This window comes from Nilaparvata lugens, chromosome X (genome assembly GCF_014356525.2).
Source record: "Nilaparvata lugens isolate BPH chromosome X, ASM1435652v1, whole genome shotgun sequence".
Lineage (NCBI taxonomy): Eukaryota > Metazoa > Arthropoda > Insecta > Hemiptera > Delphacidae > Nilaparvata > Nilaparvata lugens.
The window spans coordinates 24,938,291-24,965,645 of NC_052518.1; the positions used below are offsets into that span (position 1 = coordinate 24,938,291).

The window sequence follows — 27,355 nt, forward strand, 5'->3', positions numbered from 1 at the left end:
GTTTGAACTGCAGGCCTGCACAGTAGTATACTTTCTTTTACAACTGGTAATGCGACATTTTTTTTTAGTTTGTAATGTTATTGTGTATAACATTGTAATATTGCTAGTATTTTTATAATGTTAAACTGATACTGAAGTTCTCTTTCCTTTTTTTCAATAAAAAAGACCAAGAAATTGTCAAAAAACCACAGATTAATTGATACTTAGAAAGACCGGTTTTGGTTATTACACCATTGTCAATCTCTGATAAACTATAACTTAATACAAGAGCAGCAGAACTTATACTAGTAGGTGAGTACTGCTATTGGTCAAGGGCATGAACGCCTGCCATTTGCCCAGCTAGACAGTCTCCTCCCACTCAACGGTGTGACAAAATGGTGGCTTATTTGTTTTTTTGTAAATCTGTGGTCTTTTGACAATTTCCTAGTCTTTTTCATTCAATATAAATAATTACCACAATATCAACTTCTCAACTACACAAAAAGTTTCCTTTTTTCTTGTCTTTTTAGTTATTTTTACTTTTTCTTAATTTGCTTTGTGTTAACTGTAACACTTCTTTTTTATTTTAAGTAGTTTTTTTTCTGCCCAAACAGGTTTTTGTAACCTTTGGGATTATTTTCCACATAAATTGATTTTTGTAATATTCTTCAGGTTATGATTGTGATTTTTCAGTTATATGGTAATTATTTCAGTAACTATGGTAATTTCATGCCCTGTATATTACGAGGGTTATCTCTAAAGTAAAGACTGTTTTGTTGTAAAAAAATTTATTAAAAAAATATGTTCAAATAAAGTGATACAGAATGAAATACACAACTTACATTAGTGCTCTACATAGTCACCATATGAATTGAGACATTTGTCATAGCAATTCACCAGCTTTAATATACCCTTGTCGTATTCTTCTGCCACCAGTTCATTCAGCCATCAATTCATGGCATCTTTAAGTTTGTCATCACCCGCAAATTGCTTACCTCCCAAAAAATTTTTCAATTTGCCAAACAAATGGTAATCTGAAGGTGCTAAATCTGGACTGTATGGTGGTGGGTGACTAAAAATTTCCCATCCAAATCTGTTCAGTAAATCGAGCGTCTTACCAGCCACATGTGGGCGAGCATTATTGTGCAACAGTATGATGCCGTCAGTAAGTCATATGTGGCAGCGATTCTGAATGGCACGCCATAACTTGAAGAGTGTTTCACAGTAATATTCTGCATTTACAGTCATTCCACGTGGCGTAAAGTCAATCAATAAAATGCCAAATCAATCCCAAAATACTGTGGCCATCAATTTCCTTCCAAACGGCAGTGGCTTGATCTTTTTTGGTGACTGAGGATGATGCCATTCACATGACTGCCGTTTTCTTTCTGGCGTGTAATAAGAATTCCAGGTTTCATTGCTGGTAACTATTGAAATGAGGAATTCATCACCATTTTCTTTGTAGTGCATTAGGAATTCCAAAGCAGATCCCATTTGGATTTGTTTGTGACATTCCAATAACGCATACAGCACCCAACACACCCAACGTGCACAAACTTTTCTGAAGCCTAAATGGTCATGCACAATGCGACCAATAACAGCTCTTGAAACACCAGGGAAAATACGGGTCAATTCAGATATTGTCACGCGATGATTGTTTTTGATTTCTTCATCGACCTTTTTCAACAAGTCCTCATTGATTATTGAGGGCCTCCCAGAACGTTCTTCATCATGCACATTAACTCTCTTATTTCTAAACCTTTCACACCATTTTCGAATGTTTCTTTCATTCATTACATTTTCACCATACACAGTAACCAACTGCCTATGTATTTCGACCGGTTTAACATTCTGATGGTTTAAAAAACGTATCCCTCCACGAATTTCACAATCGGCGGCAACATCAATTGTCTCATTCATTTCCAAATGCTATAACTGAAATGTAAATAAAGATAGAACAATGCAACAAATGGCAGACAACAATGCAGTGTGTATATTACGAGACTGGATTCAGCCGACACAGGTTAGCCAACCTCACGGCAAGAAATTTCCCAACAGTCTTTACTTTAGAGATAACCTCTCGTATATTGTAAAAAATGGAGAATAAATTGATTTGAATCTTTCTTTCAGCATTCTAACAATTTATGGACAATACATTATGACATAATTATTTAGGCCTGCTCTTGAAAAACTACTGAATTTGAACATAGAAGTAATAATTCACTTGTAGCCTTTATAATACGCGATCTAGCAGAATAGTCCAGGAACATGATTTGGAATTATTTAAAAAGAAAAAATGTAGGTAGGATTGAAAATAGATATTTTCATATGTTGCCTAGTAAATTCAATAGTGAGCTACATATTTATGTAAAAATGTAAAGCTAATCTGGAGGACTAGGCCTATCTAGTGCAATTGTTTTTGTATTCCTTATCCTTTCAGGAATTTGTTCAGTAGTAATTTTGTAGTAGGCCTTTTTTTACATTGACTGTGTTGATTTTTTCTTTTAAAGTGTTGTTTTATAAATATGACAAAATAGAAAGTGATGATAATCAAAATATATTTGTACATTTTATGAATAGATTGATTGATTGGTAATAGCCTATCAACAAATTGAAACATAGGACTTCTATTGCACTGCAGCCTTATTCTACAATAAGCAAACTCTGTTTTTTCAGTATTCGATTTTTTATTCTAACATGAGTTAATAGAACATAGAACAATAAATTGCATCATAGCCATCAACAGAAATTGAAGAAGCATAAGAAGTGCCGGTGTATAGTTTTACAAATTTGATACATTAAAACTTGAAACTCCAGCAATGTTTCCAGGGTACAATGAATCAATGATAGTCATTTCTGACTTTTAATAATTTAAGAGGTTATGTTACAAGTTATGATTTTGATATGAAGTATTGAATTTAAGTCAAAGAGGTTATGTTGAGTTTTCGTACATTGGCGAATCAGTTGCAGTTCCACTGAATGCCAGTCACAGCGCAATAACAGTTATCATAGCGAACGGAATTGCTCTAATAAGTTACCAACGCATGCGCATATTCGTCTATGCTAGGGGTGCATTCCTACAGCGAGATGCGCGTCTAACACTCTTCGACCATTAATATAATAGACACGGCTTGAGCGTAGTCGCTGAATCAAACATGAATTGGGTGTGTGACGTCACATGAGAGAGCCTTCGAACTACACGCCATAATCAGCCTATGCTAAATGAGCACTTTCATAGCTTCTGAATCAGAATTTGAACTGATTTATTATTCTACTTGAAAAATTAATTATGGAAGTTAATTTATCCATTATTTATTCATATAATTGCATACGTAAAGTCTATGTTTATATTGCCTAGTAAACTTATTTAAACAGATTATGTTGTATTGAAATTTATTTCAGGGGCTTTATCAAGCCGTTAACAACTTGCTTCTTGAATCTATGAACAAGTATGAATAGACTTATTGAAAATTCAGGAATTATTGTATGTTATGCACACAATCAATAACATAATCTTGAGCCTGTTCAAGAGAATCAATAATGATAAAATTAATAATTGAAACCTATCCAAGGAACCTATTATTAGCTCTTTGTAGATGGAATCTGATCAACTTGCATGCTTGTTTTTCTTTTCAAAATTCAATGCATTATAGCTCTAAATTATTAGCTTCTTTATAATACAATAATTATCCGATTAGGGTAAATTATCCAAGATTAAGTTACCTAAGAATTTCACATTGTAAACAAAGCAGTTGTAACCTAGCTACCGTGAATGAACTCATTAAACATTATATTAATATTTTTGTATGCAAAATCAAATGATAAAATTTAGAATCTGTAAATCGGCTGCAGGCATTGAAGGACAACAAGCAAATTCACGTTTGCATTCTTCATTAACATTGACTTATTGAATGATAACTTGAGCCTAATTTGAAAAGAATGTAACTTAGATAATTACTTACATGTGAAAAGAAATCCCACTTCCTTTTTTTATCACTCTCTGTGCAGTTATATGCACAACAACTTCTCACCATTTTTTAAAGAAATCACCATCTGGTAATTGATTAAAATACAAAAATATGATAGCGTGCCTATACCGTACAAGAATATCCAGCCATTTTGCTCCTTCATGTGACGTCATACGGCTGTTTATGTTTGCTTCTGCCCAATGTATTGTGGAAGTATTGGGAAGCCGTGTCTATTATATTAATGGTCGAAGCTAACACTAAACTCTATACTAACTGGAATGGACTAGGAACACAAAGAAAGTGAGGCAGCTGGTAAAGATAGGCAACCCGCATTGCTGTGGGATTCGTCATTTTGTAACACATTGGCTCTTATGGAAAAATGCATTGCACAGTTTCAATTTCTATTTTATTTCTATATTGTATGTCTTATTCCATGGAAGCGTTATTTTTCCTTAATTAAGCAGTTCATTGTTAAATTTTTGAGAGCAAAAATAATGAAATAGGTTGAATATGAATAAAGAAAAGATTTTTTCATTTGTGACTGCAGTAGTTTTAGTATTGTCAACTTTTCACATGCAAGGGAATAACTTTGGGCCAGATTTCAGAGAAGCGTATCATTTATTTATTTTTATTCATTCAACAAAATATAAACTGTCATGAAATGATTGGGAATGAAAAAACAGGCTCATAGTCCTTATTATTCCAATCCCGAATTTTGTTCCTACACAGTCCAAAGGAGGGCTGTGTTTAATTGAAACTATTAAACACAGTCTTATGTTTATTTTGATAGGATATACTATTGTTTTTTGGATTATATGATTTATTGTTATTGTTAAAGGAAAGATTTATGATTTATTGTTCAGGAAAATATCTCAATTTAATAATATAGGCCTACTTACATCAGGCTATGAATGTAGAATTATGTAGGTGAGCATTGGTGTAATTCCAAATCATGTAAGAGTGGGAGTTTCAGAAATGAAGCAAATAATGAAGAAAAATTTTATTATATTATATGACTATGATAAGGAAACAGTAAAATATGCTACATAATTACCAGAGTAAAATGAACAATTTGAAATTAAAAGGTTTCAAAAATTGATTACAATTCAGCTGATAACAATCTCATATTTTTTGAAATAAAAGTAGGTAAATAAAATGAATTATGTGGACTCATGATGATTCAATAACACAGGATTATTGAATTATGTAATGATAGCAATATACTAGGTACATTCTGATAACATTTCAAATCATGTAAGTGTGGGAGTTTCAGAAATGATGCAAAGAACTCTATGAAGAAACATTTATATTAATATTGTATTATAATTATGACCATATGATAAGCAAACAGTAAAATATGCTAAATAATTATCATAATATTGTAAATTGAACGATTATTCATTTGAAACGGAAAGGCTTCAAAAATTAATCACAATTCAGCTGAAAGCAATATCATATTTTTCAAAATAAAAGTAGGTACCTGAAATAAATTATGTCATCTCATGATCATAAAACAAAATTATTAATCATTTGTATTTATTCTTTTCTGAATAAGGATTAATTTGTTCTTCAACTATGTTTCTTTATTTTAGATGCTATAGAGTAGGCCTAAATTTTCAATTACCTTAGAAACTATCACCGTATACTAGGAATATAACCAAATTTGTTGTTTTATTTTTGGTCAAATAAACTGATCAATATAGAAAAAAGTATTGGAAATGTATGTAAAACAGAAAGGTTTCTTCAAATTAATTTATAGACTAAAAATGTTTGACTTACCTGTGAAATGGTATTTCATTTCCTTTAACATGCCCATTCTTGCATCCAAATGCAACACAATACATCACCATTTCTCGGTCGTATTTTTATTCAATTCTATGCATTTTACGACAAATACATCACACTATTCAAGAGAAAAGGTTGTGATCTAATACTGATAGCCCTAATATTCATTCAAATCCGTTTTTCAACTTTAAAAATGAAAAATCGTACTCAAGAGCTGCAACAACCTGCTTAAATGTTTGAGTACAAGAGAGAAGGGAATCCCACACGGTAGGCCTGTCTCACTCACTCCGCCTTACACACTTTTGGCTGTAGCTTAGCATTGGACAGCCCGTTCCAGTTAGTACAGAGTTCACTGGCGTCTAATAACTGCGTCCTTGATCTCGAGGTTCTATCGGGACCTTAGACCAGTTATAGAATAGACACGTTGGGAAGACTAGCCTCTGAAGCCAACATGTACTGCCATATCACCATATCGTGACATCAGCATCGGATAGAAAACTTTTCTGTAGACTTTGTTTACATTGTTTTCCATGGCAGATTATGTCTATTTCAGATGAAAGTGAATTATTCAAAATTATTCTACATAAAAATATAAGATCTATCTAATTTACAAATTCTACAGAAAAGTTTTCTATCCGATGCTGACGTCACGATGTGGCGATATGGCAGTAGATGTTGGCTTCATCGACTTTCAGTATGAATATACAATGGGCCGTGTCTATTTTATAACTGATCTAAGATCGGGACATCGAAACACAGTATACATAAAGTCAAAGACCTTAAAGGTATTTGAGGTCATCTTTAAGGTCTTTGCATAAAGTATGGAAACTTGGCTAGTACCCTGATGCAAAAATCCGCCATCTTGTTAGGTGGCATTGTAATAGTATTGATCATTGATATATATAGTTAGATGACTAAGCTATACCTTCAAGCGTTTGGAAGCATGATGCCTCCTTCATTTCTCGTCGCCATTGAATATCGGGCAAGAATTCAGGCGCCCAGACAGACTTATATGGGAAAACATGGAATTTCATTGCGTTATATCTTTCGACATAGTACTTGATGGATTTCAATATAATTTTTTTTTCAACTTTTCGTCATTTCCATTACCATATGATACAATGATTTGTTCATTGAACATTATTTTTAACTCGACCAAACATCTAATTTAGTGAACCTACCTCACTACAGATTTTGATCCATTCTATTAGCAAATGAATCTTATTTTCACAATATTTCCCTATTACCATGTATTTAGGATATGGAAAATAAAACATTAATTTATTATAGATCGCTAATATTACCGTATATTTTATTAGAATAATAAATAATAAATTAACTGTTATCACAATATTTCATGAAACTGTTTCCATTCGTTTTGCAACTTAAGTATAGGTACCTAACTATACTATACTCCTATATTTAATATAAGATAATAAATAACTACATATTATAAGAACAGGAAAAATAAAACAAAAATTATAGATCGCTAATATTACCGTATATTTTATTAGATGACAATAATAATAAATTAATCATTATCACAATATTTCGTGAAACTGTTTCTCATTCGTTTTGTAACTCAAGTATAGGTACCTAACTATACTCCATACTGTACTCCTATATTTAATATAAGATAATAAATAACTACATATTATAAGAACGGTACCTAACACTATACTCTATACTCCTATATTTAATACAAGATAATAAATAACTACATATTATAAGAACGGGAAAAATAAAACAATAGCAATAATGAAGAATTTATAGACAATTTTAGCAAATAATATTTTTTATAATACAAATTTAGCAGACAATATTTTCATAGTTCACAAAATATTACAATATAAGACAAATTAATGGAATGGAATATGGATACCTATATTGGATCTATGGAAATAAAATATTTATTATAATATTACCGCAACTTATATTTTATTACTTGGCAAATAATGATAATGAATCAACCTAAGCACAATATTCCTTGAAACGATCATTTGGCACTAGGCTTAGCCTGCTTGAAACATGACCTATGAAAATATAAAAATACTTATGTATGAAAAGAAATATTTTTATCTGGCGCATGCAGATTCGTTCATCCATAAGCACTGCATGAAACTACCATACTTTGAATATTTTTTATTGCTTCAATAAAAAAATATTATCATTTGAAAAAGGCTCTTTTTCTACACAGCGAATACAAATACCCGACTTCTTGCCCGAAATTTCTGGTAGCTACACTAGCGCAGTGGCATCATAGCGGACTTCGCTCTTCTTAATCTTATTCTCTATATCAATGGTATTGATGATAGGTTCGGATCACTTTAATGAACCGGATCAATTGATCTCATTCACTGCCATGAGACAATCAGAAGACCAGGATTGGAATTTCCCAAGGTCACGTGACGTGTCTAGTATTTGTGTCATGTAAAAAGCATTGTTTATTGGTTAGATAGGCGTTTTATTGACAGTTTCCATTCTGTACCTATTCTGTGATCGAAATTCCGGCACCTGAAAAGTGGCACACCGTTGGAAACTTTGACAGCTCTACCAGTTGCTCAAAAAATATAGTAGAACGGGATTGATTGAAAAAAATGTGAAAATTATTTATTAGTTGATCAAATTTAATAGGCTGAAATTTATATAATCTCTGATTTCAGTTCATTTCAAATCAGCTGTTTGGTCTACACAGTACACTTTCGTTTGTTGTCTAATCGGAGATTATCAAAACATTTGGAATATTATCAACATTACCCTTCACTGCATGAATTTTCAAATTTTCACAAAACAATGTTTGATGTTGTTGATGTGTACAACTCATGCCTCATTGCTGGAGCTTTTGTGAGGAAGTGGGAGACTTTCCGGCTTGTTTTAATAAACAAAAGAAAAGGAAATATCTTATTTCCATTCAGGCCACTGTGCATGCTGGACATCAATGGAAAAGTGATGGAGAAACTGCTGCAGCTATAAGATTGCAACAAGCAATACAAGTTTCTGGAGACCTGTCAAAAAGTCAGCATGGCTTTAGAAAAGGGCACTCAACTGTGACAGCAATAGAGAAAGTAGTTGAGGCTGTCCAGTTGAAGAGTCCAGAAATGGGGCGAGCTGCTGCTTCAATAATCTGCCAGGCTGAGGCCATGGCTTCTTGGCAGAAACAAGGGTCAGATGGACATTCATGTTTATCCTATGCATAAGTACATGTATGGAGAGGGGACATGGTGAGGTAGATTTTTACCTTACTCAGTTCACAACTGGCCATGGTTTTTTTCAGGTCCTACCTGTGGATAATGAGTAAGTTCATCCGCCAAAACACAGCTTCAAGGCCCCATTACACAGTATATGTAGTGTTATGAATGGGCCTTCAGAGGATTGATGCAGTGGAAGCAAGGCCTTCAGAGGGTTGATGCGGCAGAAGCAGGGGGGGCTTCTAGATTCTTCCAGCTCATTCCGGTTTGGCTTATGAAGCTGTCGACCAATGGCAAATGTGATCTAGAAGTCACTGGCTATCTCAATGCAATGTGATTGGTCGGACGATTCACCACACCTCTAGACCTTTCTAGATTGTTCTGCTCGCCTTATATTAATGGCGTATCTCAGTCGGCAAGTCAGTTGAGAAACTACAGTAGAGTGTTTGCTTCTTCTAATAGTGACAGACTAGTGATAAAGTGATAATATACTTTTTTAGTTGTTTATACAGTTATTAATCTTGGTAACAGTTATTATTATAGTTACTTATATTAGTTCATGTGGGCTTGTGATAATTCTGTGTAATTTATTAGGTATTTATCAGTTTATAGTTATTTCTAATTTATCTCTGTGTGTTATAGTGTTGAAAGTAATAAATGTAATCAGTATAAATCGCCTCAAGTGTTTTAATAGCTATTATCAAGTGTTCAGCTCTTACAAGCATAGTCAAACCATTTTGTATATTTTCAAGCGCAAGTCTTCTTTATTCACTAATATCCGCCACAATTACCAAACAAGAACTGCTCTGAACACAGGTATCATCACTCCTAGACTTAAAAACATTCACAACTACATCCTCACATTATAAAATCAAAATGATTTTCCCTGAGCTACCAGAATTTATAAAATATCCCGAAAATAATAAAATAAGCCATCTCAAGCAAATAGTCAACAAATGGATATGTAGTGTGAATCGTGAGGAAATTGAGAATTATATAGTATCAATTTATTCTGATCGATAGAGCTCGAGTGGTGTGATAAGAACACAAGTATACAATAATAACAAAAATTAATATAGAATATGAATAAAAATGAAAATTAAACATAGAAATAGGGAAGTACAGATGGATTTATACAAAATTTAATGTGTACGGTGTGTTGAAGGATTTTGAGTGTGTCTGGGATGTCTCTTTTGGGATTAATTTCTTGTAGTATCCTAATACCATTGTTATCATTTTATGTCTGTAAGTAATATATCTTGTAATTAATAATTATAATTAATAATATAATTATATATATAATGTAATTAATAATTATTATTGCCCTGTTTCTTTTGTTTTGATATGTTATTGTTTAATGCTTATTATTGGTTGAAATTGTTTTGTTTTTCAATTGTATTGTATCATTGTCATATCTATCATTGTATATGTAAATGTAGAGAACTCGTTCCTTGCACACAGGCTTTGCCCATGTGAGAAACCTTCTTCAAGTTTTGTATATGTATATTCTGTATTGTTAGTATTTCCTAAGAATAAATATATGGGGGTAGACTGATAACTAATGCACACACTAAATAAACTTCAGAAGCACGCCTGGTGGCATGTGGAAGTACTATTTCTCCTCTACACGGCTGTGCAGTTTGAAGGCATTGTGTTCATCCAGTTTGGTTTGGTTAGTGAAAGTATGGCATCGTGTTCTGGTGTTATGTCAACGCGAATTAAACAATGTGCTGTTATCAAATTTTTAACTGCTGAAAAAGTGAATCCTAGTGAGATTCATCGTCTTTTAAAGGCTGTTTATTGTGACGATACTGTTGATAGGTCTACCGTGAATCGATGGGTTATAAAAGTAGGGGTAAAGTGAGAGTACTGCACCAAAGCTGATTCTTGGTTCTAACCTTGCCCAATTCAATGTAATCTGAACTAACTTAACCTAGCCATACCCCTAATCTCACAATAAATCTCAAATGAAGATCCCCATTCCCACTTTTTTGGAAAAACTAGATCCAGCTTTTTTTATTTCTTGAATAACTAAGAAACCGTTAATTTTACAAAAAAATTACAAGTATAACTTTTTCCAGTAAATCCAATTACAAATCCATTGACACCCCATTTGTCAAGATTGAACAGAAAATAAGGATCTCAAGGAAAAAGTAGATCCAATTTCTTGAATAACTAAGAAACCAAGAATAATTTTTTTCAGTAAATTCATTTGTCAAGATTTTTTTGTAAATTCATTTGAGGGGGGATGACCCTCTGTCTTTAACCAGCTAAGTTTGAACTACTTGAAAAATCACCTCAGGTTTTATTGAGAAGAAAAAATATATAATGAAAATATATAAGAAAGAATTCAAGTTGGATATATTACTTGTTGATCAGAGTGTACATCTTGATGAGAGTATTACCAAATATGAGTATATCACTCACACACCATATATTCAACAGACATTCAATTACAATGATGAAATTTGAATTAGTTTAAAACAAGAAGATATTTATACCCTTCCAAGTAGAAGTTTTCTCATAATTGAAGGCGAAATGAAAGTGGAAGATAAGAATGATGTTGAAACCAAGGACTTTTCACTTATCAATAATGGAGTTGCATACCTATTTGATTGAATCAGATATGAATTGGGAGGGGTTGAAGTTGATCGCACATGAAATGTAGGATTGACAACAACCATGAAAAACTATCTACATCAATCAAAACTCAATGAAAAAATTATGGAGAATGCAGGATGGAAGTTGACTGGATGGAAATGTTTAGATAAATTCTGCTTTTGCATTCCTTTGGATATGTGGTTAGGTGTAATGGAAGACTATAGAAAAGTTCTATTAAATGTTCATCAGGAAATTGTTCTATTAAGATCATCATCAGACTCAAATTGTATTGAATCAGAGACAGCAAAATCGGTGAAAATTGATATTACAAAACTACAATGGAAAGTACCCTACATACATGCTTCTGACACTGTTCGTCTTGATCTGCTGAGTTTAACACATAGTGATATACCAATTACCATTCCATTCAGGTCATGGGAATTGCATGAATTTCCACAATTACCTGAAACTACCAATCTTCAATGGACAGTTAAGACAACTTTGAACATATTGAAACCTAGATTGATTATTCTTTGATTTCAAAAGAATAGGAAAAATGTTTTAACTGCTAACAGGTCACATTTCGATTTCTGTAATCTGAACAATGTTAATCTCTATTTAAATGCTCAATCATTCTCCTATGAAAATATTGTTGGTAATAAACATTTATTGTATCACATGTTCTCTGAATTCCAAAATGAATACTATCCTTATAACAGCAGTACATCAATTGAGTATAAAACATTTGATAAATATGCACCATTGGTTGATAGACTGTAGTAGGCAAAATGAACTATTGAAATCTGGAGCAATAGACATAAAGTTGACATTGGAAACAACAAATAATTTCTCAGAAAAAGCCAGTGCCTACTGTTTAATCCTCTATGATAATGAGTTTGAATATACACCACTGAGTGGAACAGTAAAAAGAGTATTATAAATTTGAAAAAAATCTTCTATAAAATAACAAGAAATTTGGTTAAAAACTAGACAATATTCAAATCAAAAGTATTAATCTCCTCTTTCAAAGTACAATATATTTAAATACTGACTGTGATGATATAGTGTCAAATTTGCACCATCTATATACCTAGCACCGCAGTGCAGGATGGTTTCTTACAGCTTGGCATTGTTGTCATTGGAGATGGGTGTCTGGCTTGGAAGTGTTTCGGCCGCATTGCAGAATGACTGTTAATGGTTGCCGGAAGATCATCAGCTGGGTCTTTTTCGTTATTTTTCATGATAGAGAAATTCTGATTGCAGATTCATTCTCAGCGACCCCAAGTTTAGCCTAAAGGCTCAGAATGTCAACAATTTTTTTAAATAATTAAAAATCATCATGAAAAGTCATTAATATGGTAGTACACCACGTTTCTGGGAACTTTTTACTGGTGACTGGAGTTATTATTGACACACAAAAATCAAAATAATCGTGAGAAAGAAAACTGCTGATGAACGCGAATAAGACCGCCACTCCATTGTTCTATTGTCTCAGCTGCTTGGCTGAGTCTGGCTGGAGGGATCAAATAACCGACTGGTTTGATCTTTCGTTTGTCCGCTAGACAGAACTACGCCGACCATTGCTGGGTGGAAGATGCTACTGCAGCCGTTCGCATTCCCATCAACGCTGCTATTATTTGCTGTCTCAGCTCCTAGTTTGATTCAGCCAAGCAACCAGCCTGCACTGCGGAGCTAGGTTTAGAGCTTAGATTTTTCAAATGAATTTATTTTATTAAAGTTAAATAATGTTCTTGGTCTGGGTAACCAAACCAAAATTTTTTCTGGGTGTACTCACCTACATCTACAATTTCTTTCTGGGTGTACTCACCTAAACCTAAGATTTTTCACATTTTTTTTCATACCATTCTTTAAAAGAGATTCCAGAAGAAAGTGAGAATTGTTGGATTAAGTTTGGATCAGTCATATACTTCCACTCTTTTTCATTATTGAGATTGATGTTTGGTATGAAAGTTGCAGCTAATGGTATGCATTGTAGAAAATAGAAAAAATTCTGAATCAAATTTTTGATATCAACATTAATATCACTATTATTATCTTTATCATACAAATATCGACCAAATTTATCAACACTCATGATCTATTTTTATAATAAATGTTTAATACAACCTGAGGTGAGTTTTCAAGTAGTTCAAACTTAGCTGGTTGAAGACAGAGGGTCATCCCCCCTCAAATGAATTTACAAAAAAATCTTGACAAATGAATTTACTGAAAAAAAATTATTCTTTGTTTCTTAGTTATTCAAGAAATTGGATCTACTTTTCCCATGAGATCCTTATTTTTTGATCAATCTTGACAAATGGAGTGTCAATGGATTTGTAATTGGATTTACTGGAAAAAGTTATTCTTGTAATTTTTTTGTAAAATTAACAGTTTCTTAGTTATTCAAGAAATGAAAAAAGCTGGATCTAGTTTTTCCAAAAAAGTGGGAACGGGGATCTTCATTTGAGATTTATTGTGAGATTAGGGGTATGGCTAGGTCAAGTTAGTTCAGATTACATTGAATTGGGCAAGGTTAGAACCAAGAATCAGCTTTGGGGCAGTACTCTCACTTTACCCCTACTTATAAAATTTCGAGATTGCCAACCTGGAAAAGCCTCAATTGTTGATAAAACACGCAGCAGACGTCCAATCACTGCCACAGATGATAATCATTGTAAACTCGTCGAAGACTTGATTCAAAATGACTGGTGAATCACTCAACAGCGTATTGCAAACCAAGTTGGAATATCCAAGGAACTTGTCGGCTTCATCATTGAACAATTGGGATACCATAAAATCTGTGCACGATGGGTAGGTACCACGCCGTCTGACAGACGGGAATAAACAGTGTCAATTGGAATGCTGTGAACTACTTTTGAAGCACTACCGTGACGAAGGAGATGACTTTCTTTTGAATATTGTGATGGGGGACGAGTCACGGGTTCATCATTACGACCCTGAAGAAAAAAGGCAGAGTGCTGAATATCGTCATCCACATTCTCCTGTTGTGGAAAAGTTCAAAACACAACCATCCACAGAAAAAAATCTTTTGACTGTGTTTTGGGATGCTCGCAGAGTTTATGTGACTGATTATCTGGAAAGAGGGGCACCGGTAAATTCTGCTCAGTATATGAAGACTCTGAAACACCTCCGATGTCGAGTTTGTCATGTTAGAGGCAGCCTGGCGCCAATAATCTTGCAACATGACAACGCTCGGCCACACAATTCACGTGCAACTGAAGAGGCTCTGAGAAACCTGAAGTTTGTACTGATTCCCCACCCTCCGTATTCTCCCGACCTTGCAATTTTTATTTTTTTCCTCTACTCAAGAAAGACCTGTAGGGAAATCATTACAGCTCGGACAGTGAAGTGAAGGCAGCTGTCACGTTGTGGGTTCGAGAAAAGTCGGAAGAATTTTTCAGTGATGGAATAAAAAAACTTGTAACACGTTGGGAGAAATGTGTAATGCTTAACGGTGACTATGTAGAAAAATAAATACATGATTTTGAAGTTAAAGGTTTGTACTTTAATTTATTTTTTACCGAATCTTGCTATTTGCTTTTGTTTGCCTTCTACAAGCATATGTGCATTACTTATCAGCCTACCCTCGTAATTTCAATTTCAATTAACAAATTTGACATAGGAGAAGCACAGTATCATCTGGGATAAAGACTGTCAGCAGGCATTTGACACACTTAAGAATGCACTTAAGAATGCCGAGCCCCTATATTGTTTATCCTAAATCAGAAGGCAAGTTCATTCTGGATACTGTTGCCAGTAACACAGCTATTGGTGGAATACTCTCACAGGGACAAGATGGTGAAGAAAAGGTCATTGAATATTTTAGTAAAGTGCTGTCAAAACCAGAGCACAATTACTGTGTCACCAGAAGAGAACTGTTGGCAGTAGTGAAGTCAATTAGTCACTTCCATAAATGGTATGGACATCACTTCCTGCTGAGGACTGATCATGCATCCCTGAATACTGGGGAGGAGATGAAATGCTGGAGGACCAGGAGGAAGATCCTGATCTGAAGCACTTGTGGTCTTGGAAATGTGGTCAAGAAAAACCCAGCTGGCAAGAAGTTGTTGTCACCATTATGTTAAGACCCTCTGGGCATAATGGGATTCAATTTTTGAAGATGGAGGAATCTTGAAGAGGGCAATGGAAAATGCTGCAGGTGATCAGAGACAACTACAAATCATCTTCCCAAGGAAAAGAATTCCAGAAGTATTGAAACAGCTACATAATGGAGTCTGGTGGGCATTTTGGAGTGCACAAGACCCTGGAAAATGTAGGAGAGAGATTCTATTGACCAAATCCAAAAGAGAATGTCAAGAACTGGTGCCAAAATTGTGCATATGCCAATGGCCCTATGCAGAAATACAATGTGGGAGCCCCATATGAACGAATATTGCCATTGACATTGCTGGACCATTTCCAATTGTTGATGATGGAAACAAATACATCCTGGTTGCAATGATTACTTCAGCAAGTAAGTAGAAGCCTATGCCCTGCCAAATCAGGAGGCAGTTACTGTAGCTGATGTATTGGTGAAGGAGTTCTTTAGTCGTTTTGATATTCCATTGGAGTTACATTCAGACCAAGGGAGAAACTTCAAATCTGCAGTGTTTTCTCAGATGTGTGAAGTATTGGGCATCAACAATACCAGGACAACACCACTGCATCCCCAATATTATTAAATGGTGGAGAGAATGAACAGGACCATGGGAAAATACCTGTCAAAGTTTGTATCTAGGCATCAATGAGAATGGGATCACCACCTCCATTTCTTCCTGATGGCATATGGAAGTTCAATCAATGAGACTAAAAGAATGACACCAGCAAAGATAGTGTTTGGGTGAGATATGTGACCACCCTGTTACCTGGAGTATGGATGAAAGCCTGGAGAGGACCTGGAACAGGAAGACCACATCACTGAGCTCAGGAAAAAAATGGATTAAATCCATTATACTGTCCACACAAACACCCAGGATGCCAGTGACATGAAAAAGCAATGCTATCACATCAAAGCAGACCATGGAGGATGCCATGGGTGCCAGGCTGGTGACAAGGTTTGGTTGTACAACCCTCAACGATACTGTGGATACTCTCCCAAGTTGCAGACTTCCTGGGATGGACCTTATGAAGTGGTCACAAGGATCAATGATGTGGTCTACAGCATCAAGAAACCAAGAGGTACTCCATGAATTGTGCACTGCAACCGACTGGCACCCTACCATTGAGACAATACTACAAGGGAAGCTCAAAAAGTGCAGGTTCCTAAACCAGCCAGCCGTGACTTTGAAGAGTTCATGGCCAATCTGGAGATGTCACAGGAAGAAGGGAATGTCACTGACAGTTGCCAGGACCTGTTCACCCTGCCAAAGAGCTATGAATTGGCCCATTACAAAGATAGGAATGTGGGAGCATCACGAGGGATTGCTACGGTCTTCAGGAGGAAGTTTGGAAGATTGGATGAGCTGAACCTCCAGAATCCAACAGTGGGAAAAGCACTTTATCTTCAGGATCAGAAACAACATCTGTTCTATTTGGTGACAAAGAACCAACCCCAGGAAGAATCCACATATCAGGCTTTGTGGCTAAGTCTAATGCTCCTACAGACTCATCTCCAATTCATGGGAGTGGAGAGACTTGGGATCAACAGACTCAGCTATGGCTACAATGGATTGGACTAGAAAATTGTGAGACCAATGATTGGAAGAATCTTCAAGAACACTGGAATCAGCATCACCTGTTGTGTTTACAATCCATGGGGTTACACAAGCAGATCCATTGAAACCAGCTCCTGCTTGCCACACCTTCAGGATGGATCTTGACTGTTGTGGGACAGAACAGTTCTAAGGAGGGGGCAGTGTTATGAATGGGCCTTCAGACGGTTGACACATAAGAAGCAGGGCCTTCAGAGGGTTGACACAGCAGAATCAGTGGGGCTTCTAGATTCTTCCAGCACATTTGGGTTTGACTTATGAAGCTTTTGACCAATGGCAAACATGATCTAGAATACTTTGGCAATCTCCATGCACTGTGATTGGTCGGACGTTTTGCCACACCTCTAAACCTTTCTAGATTGTTCCGCTCGCCTTATATTAATGGTGTATCTCAGTCAGCAAGTCAGTTGAGAAACTACAGTGGAGTGTTTGCTTCTTCAAATTATGGCAAACTAGTGATAAGGTGATAATATACTTTTGTAGTTGTTTATACAGACATTATTCTTGGTGACAGTTATTCTTATACAGTTATTTATATTAGTTAACATTCTCTTGTGATATTATCAGTTTTTAGTTTTCTCGTGATATTATCCGTGTAATTATCAGTTTATAGTTGTTTCTGGATTATCTCCATGTGTTATAGTGTTAGAAAAAATAAATCTAATAAGTATAAATCGCCTCAAGTGTTTAATTAGTGTAGGAACCCGCACCAGTATGATCATGAATAGCCACATAAATATGATCATGGATATTTATATCAATAATAATATCTATGGGACTACATAATTGCGACTATGATCAATCGACAATCAATAGACAATGGACAATCTTGTTGCTCAAAGAGTGGGATGATAAATGAGGGAAAAATACACAAGAATATTGAACAATATTCATTAATCAATATCAACAAAAAAACAGTTCTTACAAAATGTTTTTTTAATGAATAAATCAGTCAAGATATAATAACATTTTTAAACCATGAATATACAAGTTGGAAGTAAAAGTACAAAACTCAGTCTTAATATAGTAGGCCTGTGAATAGTTCATATTATTCAATGCATTAATGAATTGAAAATTTTAATAAAAAATAACTACTTCAAAAAATAAAAAATCCAACAAGAATAATTAGTGCCCATTGTCCACTTGAGAATTTCATGATTAATTGTGTCAAGTGTCGAAATGAATATTATCAATATCCATGATACCATAACCATTTTGACGTTTCAGAATGGCATAATTAGCTGAAAATGTTCATGTATTCAAAAAGAATAAAAAGGTAATAGATATACCAATCAAAACGCTGTAACTCCATAGAAATAAATTAAATCTAACATGAATGGGTTGATTATCATTTCAAAAGAAAATCCTGAAACCTCTACAACTACAGAAACGCATATTGTATAGAAGCACAGCTAATAATCAACAACAAATTAATTAAATTTTTATTCGTTTTAAAACAGCTCCTTAACTAATATTATTTGGAATGAGACTAATAGAAAAATACATCACTGAGCTTAAAATATTCAAATTTACATGAAAATTTTAACCGTGCATTTGAATGAGATTTATAGGAACATTGTTTGAAAAATAAATCACTGAATTTCAAATATTTCAGTTTGAACGAAAATGAGACATTTTGAACTGGGCATGGGACAGTATTTGGAAGTTAAGTATGAAAGTTAAGTTAAGTATAAAAGTACATACAAATTAGAAAATCTATTTTGTTCATTTGCATGACAATGACGAAAATAATGAACTGCCAACGGGACAGTATTAAAAAATTTCAAATTGATACACAGTACATACAAATTAATAAGTATAACTATTTTGATAAACCTAACATATTACAATTATATTGCTTCCATTATGGTTGATTTGAGGATGGATCGTTTGCGCTATGTTTATTTGCTCCAGAAATAATAAACAGAGAAAAATTAAGATTACATTGCACCTATGAATATGATAAATTAAACAGAAAAAAGAACAATAAAATGAAAAATTCATATGTGGGATCTGAGATGCGAAAATAACAAAATATGAAAAATGAATATGCGAAAAATAAATATGAAATATGAAGATGCTATTGAAGCAATGAGAAGTGGAGTATGATACACACTCTGGCTGCAATACCGCCCCAAAACCACGAGTAAAAAAATGAACAAAATGTGGTTCTTCATTCCTGAAGCCTTCAGAAAAATACGAGTTTCCAACAAATAAATGTTAAGGGTATCCCCACCACATACCATAATAAGACGGAATCCTGTATAGTTCCACAGAGCATCGAAATTATTATACCAGAAATCGTTATCAGTTGCATATTCCAAGATGATTATGAATTTATGAAATATGAATTAATATTATGGATTATGAAACATTATAGAATTCTTTCACTATTCTGTTCATTATGGAAATGCTGTTAACCATGCTGAATGAAAAAACACTAAATAAATGAGGAATGAGCAATATTACAAGTTCAATTCAAATTGTTTCTCCATATTTCTTGTATCTCAGAAAATTTCTATATCTAATTAATTCTTAAAAACTAAAATTTTAGGATGAGTTTCAATACAACAATTTGATTTTAAGAAAAATACAAGTTTCCATGAAATTAAGTATAAGGGTAGCTCCACCACATACTATAATAAGACGGAGTTCTGTATAGTTCCACAGAGAATCGAAATTATTAAACTGAAAATCAACTTTACAATTTGTGTATCAAAAACGCACTGAATGTTAGCGGGATGCATCGTCACTTATGTGGTAACCATACCAGCAAAATATACATAAGACGCCATGCATTCTGGAAACGAAGAAAATGAGATCAGCGTGTCAGACGCCCGTATAGTTGGGGCCTAACCTATCAAAAATGGAAAAATGACACTTGAAACACTAACAAAGAATTACGAGTTGCAGTTAATGCTCTCGAGAGCTTACGTTCTTATGAATAATTTTTGCAAGTCGTTAATCTTTGCATATTACAAGTTGATTATGAATTTATGGAATATGAATTGATGATATGGATTATGAATAATTACAAAATTCTTTCAATATTATGTTCATTACGCTTTCATTAAGGAAATGCTGTTAACGAAAAAATGCTGAATGGAATAAATGATTGACTGAATGTTGAATTGGACCCGGAAGTATTTTATTACCTCTGACACTCGAGACATTAACAAAGAATTATGAGTTGCAGTTAATTTTCAACAGACCTTACGTTCTTATGGATAATTTCTGCAAGTCATTATCCATTGCATATTCCAAGATGATTATGAATTTATGAAATATGGATTATGAATAAATATCGGGGGACAGTGAAATATGTATTTATGATATTATGGATTTATGATTTTTCAATAATGTTAGTATACTATCAAGACATCAAAATAAGAAAGGTTTCTTAGGAAAAAATTAAAGTCTTTTTGAGATAAGATCGCCCAGAATTTGAATTTTTGGGGCAGATCATTTCAAATTCGGTAAGAGATTCATGATATTTTGAGTATAAATTTTATTCTTTATGGTAATGTTGATTGAATAAAACGAGAATTTCCTGAAAATATCAATTTTTGAGAAAGCTTTGACTGATTTGATTTTGGGAACTAATTATTATTGGGAATTAATTCTTCATGGTAATTTTGATTGAATAAAACGAAAATTACCTGAAAATATTAATTTTTGAGAAAGCTTCAACTGATTTGATTTTGGGCGCTTGATTATAAATAGAATAGTTTCCTCAAAAAAAAGACTTTTCAGGAATTTCTTGTTTTATTCAATAAAAAAACCATGAAGTACTGATCCTTATAATTTCATAAATTTATTACTTACCAAATTTTAAATGATCTGTCCCGAAATTTTAACTTTAGGCATGTGTATCTCAAAAAGTAATTTATTGGAAAGAAATTTTTCCTGAGAAAACTTTTCTATTTTGATAGCTTGATAGTATACAAATAGAAAAACTTTGAAAATTATCATCAGTAGAAAGCTTTTCTTCATTTATTACCATTTATGAAATTATGATAATATCGATTATGAAATGTTATCGAATACTGTTAAGGTTGCGCAATACGCTAGAAAAAATTCCACAGAAATGCCACAGCTGCCACAGAAATGAATTCTAATTTCATTAGAATTGTTACTTCATCTTTCTTAAAAACTAAAATTGTAGGATAAGTTTCAATATAACAACTTAATCTTAAGTAAAATACAAGTTTTCATGAAATTAAGTGTAAGGGTAGCTCCACCACATACTATAATAAAACGGACTCCTGTATAGTTCCACAGAGCATCGAAATTATTATACCGAAAATCAACTTTATAATTATTAAACTAATGTCACTCGAGACATTAACAAAGAATTATGAGTTGCAGTTAATTTTTAACAGACCTTACGTTCTTAAGGATAATTTCTGCAAGTCATTATACATTGCTTATTCCAAGATGATTATGAATTTATGAAATATGGATTATGAATAGATATCGGGGGACCGAGTGAAATATTAATTGATATGATGGATTATGAATAATTTCAAAATGCTGGTAACGAAAAAATGCTGAAAAAATGAATGTAGAATGGGACCCTGAAGTCAATTAGACACCCGTATAGTAGGGGCCTAACGTATCAAAAATGAAAAAATGACACTCGAACCATTACGAGTTGCAGTTAATGTTCAAGAAATCTTATGTTCTTATGAATATTTTTTGCAAGTCGTTAATCGTTGCATACTCCAAGATGATTATGATATTATGAAATATGAATTGATATTATGGATTATGAATAATTACAAAATGCTGGAAACGAAACAATGCTGGATGAAAAAATGATTGAATGAATGAGGAATGGAACCCTGTTGTATCTCATTACCTCTGAAATTGCGAATGTGCTGCTTATACCTTTGGGATCAATGGTCTGAAGAATTACACATTCAACCCATTACTACATTTTGCAGTATAACGGAGCCAGCTTTACCATCTTCAATCAAAATGATACTTGAAACATTAACAAGGAATTACGAGTGGCAGTTAATTTTCGTGATAGCTTACGCTCTTATGAATATTTTCAGCAAGTCATTATCCATTGCATATTCCAAAATAGTTATGATTATACGGATGAATAATAGAATCAATGCTGAATGAGTAAATAAAGAAACCAAAACTAAAATAGAATAAAAATGTTGTTGAGATCAGGCTTCAATCTAACATTTCCAATCTCAGGTACCCAAGATGGGTCTTATTGTCACTCTTTCCTATGTCAAGGTATCTATGATAATTGAAAGTAGGTGCAAATAATTACTGGAGCAAATAAGTACATAAAATGAGCACAATTCCATCAACAAGAAGCTACGAATTGACTGAGGATATTGATCAATGAGACATACTTAAAAACTAAATTGACAACAAATAATAATATAGCTTAGACTATAGTACCGCTTAAGTTTCGAAATGTTTGTAGATATTGGTGACGTAAGCCATCACCTGTTGCCAGTCCGGCCGCTCTTGGAGTATCATGTCCGTCATACTCTGAAACACAAATTCAAATAAAACGTCAATTTACTGAGCCAACCAATACCTAAATTGAAATAATAACAACAATTGAGCGAGATTGAGAAGGATCAGGTTTTGAAAGGTGACATTATGCACTGGAATAAAACTTTGAGACTCAATTTTCATGAATAACCATGCATGATGTGCCAAGAGAAGCTGAATTGAATGGTAGTATTCCTGTTTTCAAAATAACAAGCACTTACAAGAAATAAATCAACAACTTTATAAAACCATTATCGTTACAGCATTGAAGCAGACATACAAGTCCAGGTTTACTACAAGTCCAATTTGTAACTCATCAAATTTTCACCGAGAACTTAGTACTGATAAAATAGTTGGAGGGTACCGATAGACTTTGTAAGGAGTGTTTGGGCATACAGGAAAATGTTAATATGGGAATATAATACTTGATTGTTTGGCTGGTTTTCCCTTTGTATAAATGTAGTAGACTAATGTAATATACAGAGTTGGTGAGAATTATAGAAACAGTTTTTATTTTTTCTTTTAGAAGATAATAATGACGGTAGATTTCATTGGTGATGCAATTCGAATTGAAGAAAATACTACTTTTCTGTCACTTCAAATTTTTGATTCGCCATCTTGAGTTCAACAAATGCTGGAGGGAAGAAATCATCTTAATTAACCACTAATAAATGCAGGTCAGATTGATAACGAGTAGGAAAAATTTGTTACCGATATACAACAGGCAGCATGGTGTAATACTCCACAAGCAAGTAGAAGAACAACTGGAAATAACTACCCAAGAGAAATAAGAGAAATGATTGCGGAGAAAAGAAGAGCTAGAAGAAAGTGGCAGCAACCACGTTCTCCCCAAGATAAGAGATTGCTGAATAATCTAACTCAAGAGCTGAAGAGAGAGATACAATCTATTGAAAATGAATCGATCAACGGTTACTTGCACAACTTAAAAGGAGGAAAAAACACTGATTACTCGCTCTGGAAGGCATATAGGAAAATAAAAACACCTATTCAACAAGCTCCTCCTATCAGAAAGCAAAACAGAGAATGGGCCAGAAACAATGAAGAAAAAGCACAGACATTCTCAGATCACCTTGTTAAAGTTTTCCAGCCAAATAGTGGACCACAGGAGCAAGATTTAGAAACTGATAAAAATGTTATGCAATATTTAATCAGTAGTTGCATTTTTTATTGTACATAATATACATGATAGGAATCTCATACAAAAAGTATTGTTTATTTGATCTTAGTTCTTTCAGTATAAACATACATAGAGAATACCTTTATAATAATATTAATATTAGTTGATAGGAGTCTACAGGTAAGACTCGATTTGTTTATTAGTTTTATTTTTCATTTAATAATTTAATTTAATTTTCACTTACTTATTGATTTTTTTTCTCACTTTTATTAAATGCCATTTGCAGATGAATTAAATGAAATTGATTTTGAATGCTATGATACAATTGAAATAGATAACTTTTTTGATTATGAACCAAGACAATATGCACTAGCTTCATCATTATTCTTAAATGTATTGCATATGAATATACGAAGTATAAACAAAAATTTCGATCAACTGCTTTGCTACCTGAAGGAAAGCAGAGTCCGATTTCAATTCATTGTTTTAACTGAAACATGGATTACTGATGACCAATTTTGCAATTATAATATAGAAGGTTATCAGACGGTTTCAAAGTGTGGTAGATATACTAGAAGTGATGGAATATTTGTGTTTGTGGATAGAAATATTGAATTTCATATATCAGAAGATATTATAGGTTACTCAACTTCAATGTTTCTTGATTTCAAGGTAGACAGTAAGAATTATACTCTAATATCCATCTATCGTTCTCCTTCTTTAAACGTTTTTGATTTTATAAATAGTTTAGATGCAGCATTGACCAATTTTGATACGGATAGAAATGTAATTATTGTTGGAGATATGAATTTAAACATATTGGAGGTTGGAAATGTGTCAAGTGAATATCTTAGCGTTATGCATCTAAATGGATTTAAATCTTTTGTAAATAAGCCTACGAGAGAGTTGGGTGAGAGTAGTACTTGTATTGACCACATATTTTTCAAAAATTGTAACACAAATTCTGGTGATATAGTTGGTACAGTCTTGAAAACTTCTATTACCGATCACTACTGTACATCCATACACATAGGGCATAATAAATTGAGAAATAACAATAACAGTGCATTTAATAAAACAAAATCAATAATAAATTATACAAATCTTTCTTCTTCTCTTGAAAATGAGACTTGGAGCAACATTCTTCCATCTAACTGTAATGATGTGAATATCTTAGCTGAAAATTTTATAAAAACATTGAATTGTCACATTACAAATAACACAAAAAAAATTAATATAAGTAATAGGAAAACGCATTTGAAATCATGGATGACTGATGGAATCTTGAGTTGTATAAGAAAACGAGATAAGATGCACTGTAAACTAATAAAAGAACCTTTCAATAACAGACTGAAAGAAGAATACAAGAATTATAGGAACAAGTTAAATAAATTAATCAAACAGACAAAAATAAATTACTTTGATGGCAAGTTTGATGAGGCCAAGGGAAATAATAAAAAAACATGGCATTACATTAGAGAAATGATTGGTGTTAAAAACGAACGTAGGGAACCAAACTTAGAGCCAGAAGTACTGAATTCACATTTCGCTAATGTGGGTCTTAAATATGCAGATAAAATATTGAATGAAAATGGCCCGAATGCTGCAATCCCTCCTCCGCTATCAGAACCCCCAAGAAACAGTTTTTTCATTCATCCAACAAATATAATTGAAATAGAACAAATAATATCTACTCTTGGTAATAACTCTTCACCCGGATATGACGGAATAACAGGAACTTGTCTTAAAAAAATCTGCAACTTCATTGTACATCCTCTAGAATTCATATTTAACAAATGCTTTATTAATGGTGTATTCCCCGAAATTTTCAAAATTGCTGTGATTAAACCAATTCCCAAATCTGGTGATCTGTCAAAACCTGAGAACTACCGACCTATTAGTCTTCTTACTAATATTTCAAAAATAATTGAAAAAATACTAAAAATGAGGCTTTTAAGCTTTCTAAATGAAAATAATTTTATAGAAAAATTTCAGTATGGATTCCAGGCGGGAAAATCAACAACAAATGCAATTCTTCACTTAACCGGAATTATAAGCAGTAATTTCAATGATAATAAAAAACAATATCAGTGTTTTTGGATCTTGCAAAAGCATTCGATACCATTCCACACATAATATTGTTAAATAAATTAGAAAATTGTGGTGTTAGAGGTGCAGCAAAGAACCTTTTTGCTTCATACCTCGCGAGCAGGAAGCAGATCCTCACCCTTAACAAAAAAACTGACAGTAGACACACCTCAGAATTTGGACTTCCACAAGGAACGGTACTTTCACCGCTATTATTCTTGATTTATGTGAATGATTTATATAAGCTAAGTATACCAACTTGCAATATAGTATCATTTGCAGATGATACAGCATTAATTTTCACAGGGGAATCATGGAACGAAGCTTATGATAATGCAAATAGAGGGCTGTCAATCACGAACTACTGGTTACAAACTCACATTCTCACTTTGAATGTAGACAAAACAAAATTTATTGCATTCTCACCAAATAATAGCGGACAATCTCCCAATAGATTACAGCTAAAAATGCATAACCATAATGAAGTCTCTGTGGACTGCTCTTGCAAAGTTATAGAAAAAAGTTGAAAAAATTAAATACTTAGGTATAATTATAGATCAAAACTTGAAATGGAATGCACATATACTTAACCTTTGCTCAAAATTAAAATATCTGACTTATATTTTCTACAAAATCAATAAAATTAAACATCCAAGTATTATTAGAAACATTTATTTTGCTTATGCACACTCTTTATTTCAATATAGCATTGAGGCATGGGGGCAGCTCAGGATACTCACTTCAATAAACTTTTTGTTCTACAGAAACATATTATCAGAGCAGCCCTGGGAAGACCGAGAATGTACCCTAGTAGACTACTATTTAAAGAAATTGATTTACCAACATTGAGACAAACATACGTAACTAACGCAATTCTGTACATTAATAAAAACAAAGACAAATTCACTACTCGTAATACACCATATCTAATACGTCCAAATGTTTTTAATACCTACAATAACCTATTCACTAGACTTACATCTTGCAAACACCAATTGTCCTTCTATTGCCATAGAATAATAAATTGTCTACCTGAAAAATTCATTCTAAATAGAATTACTAAGTGTTTAATTTATGAAATAAGAGAGTGGGTATGTAGGAAAGTTTACTTCGGTCTTGAGATTTCAGAAGATTAATTGACTTTTTGTTCTAGTGCTTACATTGTTATATTGTTCATACATTTATATTCTAGTGTTTATATTGCATATTGTTTCTTCTGGTACTAATTAAATTGTCTTAGACATCCATCCTAATTACTTTTAAGATTTTTGAACTCTCTTCCAGAGCTCAAGCATTAGCTTTTCTGGGAGAGCCCATTATTTCAATATTAAAATAAAAGAAAACATTCGTTGA

General features: G+C 33.3%; 2 protein-coding genes across 3 annotated transcripts in view; one reads left to right on the top strand and one right to left on the bottom strand.

The window, feature by feature from the left end:
- Nucleotides 1-16,836: 16,836 nt before the first annotated feature.
- LOC111057615 (ADP-ribose glycohydrolase OARD1-like) lies at nt 16,837-17,220 on the top strand. Its single transcript, XM_022345056.1, has one exon. The coding sequence runs from the start codon at nt 16,837-16,839 to the stop codon at nt 17,218-17,220; it is 384 nt and encodes a 127-aa protein (XP_022200748.1).
- Nucleotides 17,221-18,166: 946 nt separating this feature from the next.
- The window catches only part of LOC111057614 (cytospin-A), a 52,629-nt gene continuing 43,440 nt past the window's right edge, over nt 18,167-27,355 (bottom strand). For both annotated transcript variants that reach the window (XM_039443061.1, XM_039443060.1), the window contains one exon: nt 18,167-22,770. In XM_039443061.1, the coding sequence (XP_039298995.1) occupies nt 22,681-22,770 (90 nt within the window). In that variant the 3' untranslated portion in view covers nt 18,167-22,680. The remainder of the gene's footprint in view (nt 22,771-27,355) is intronic.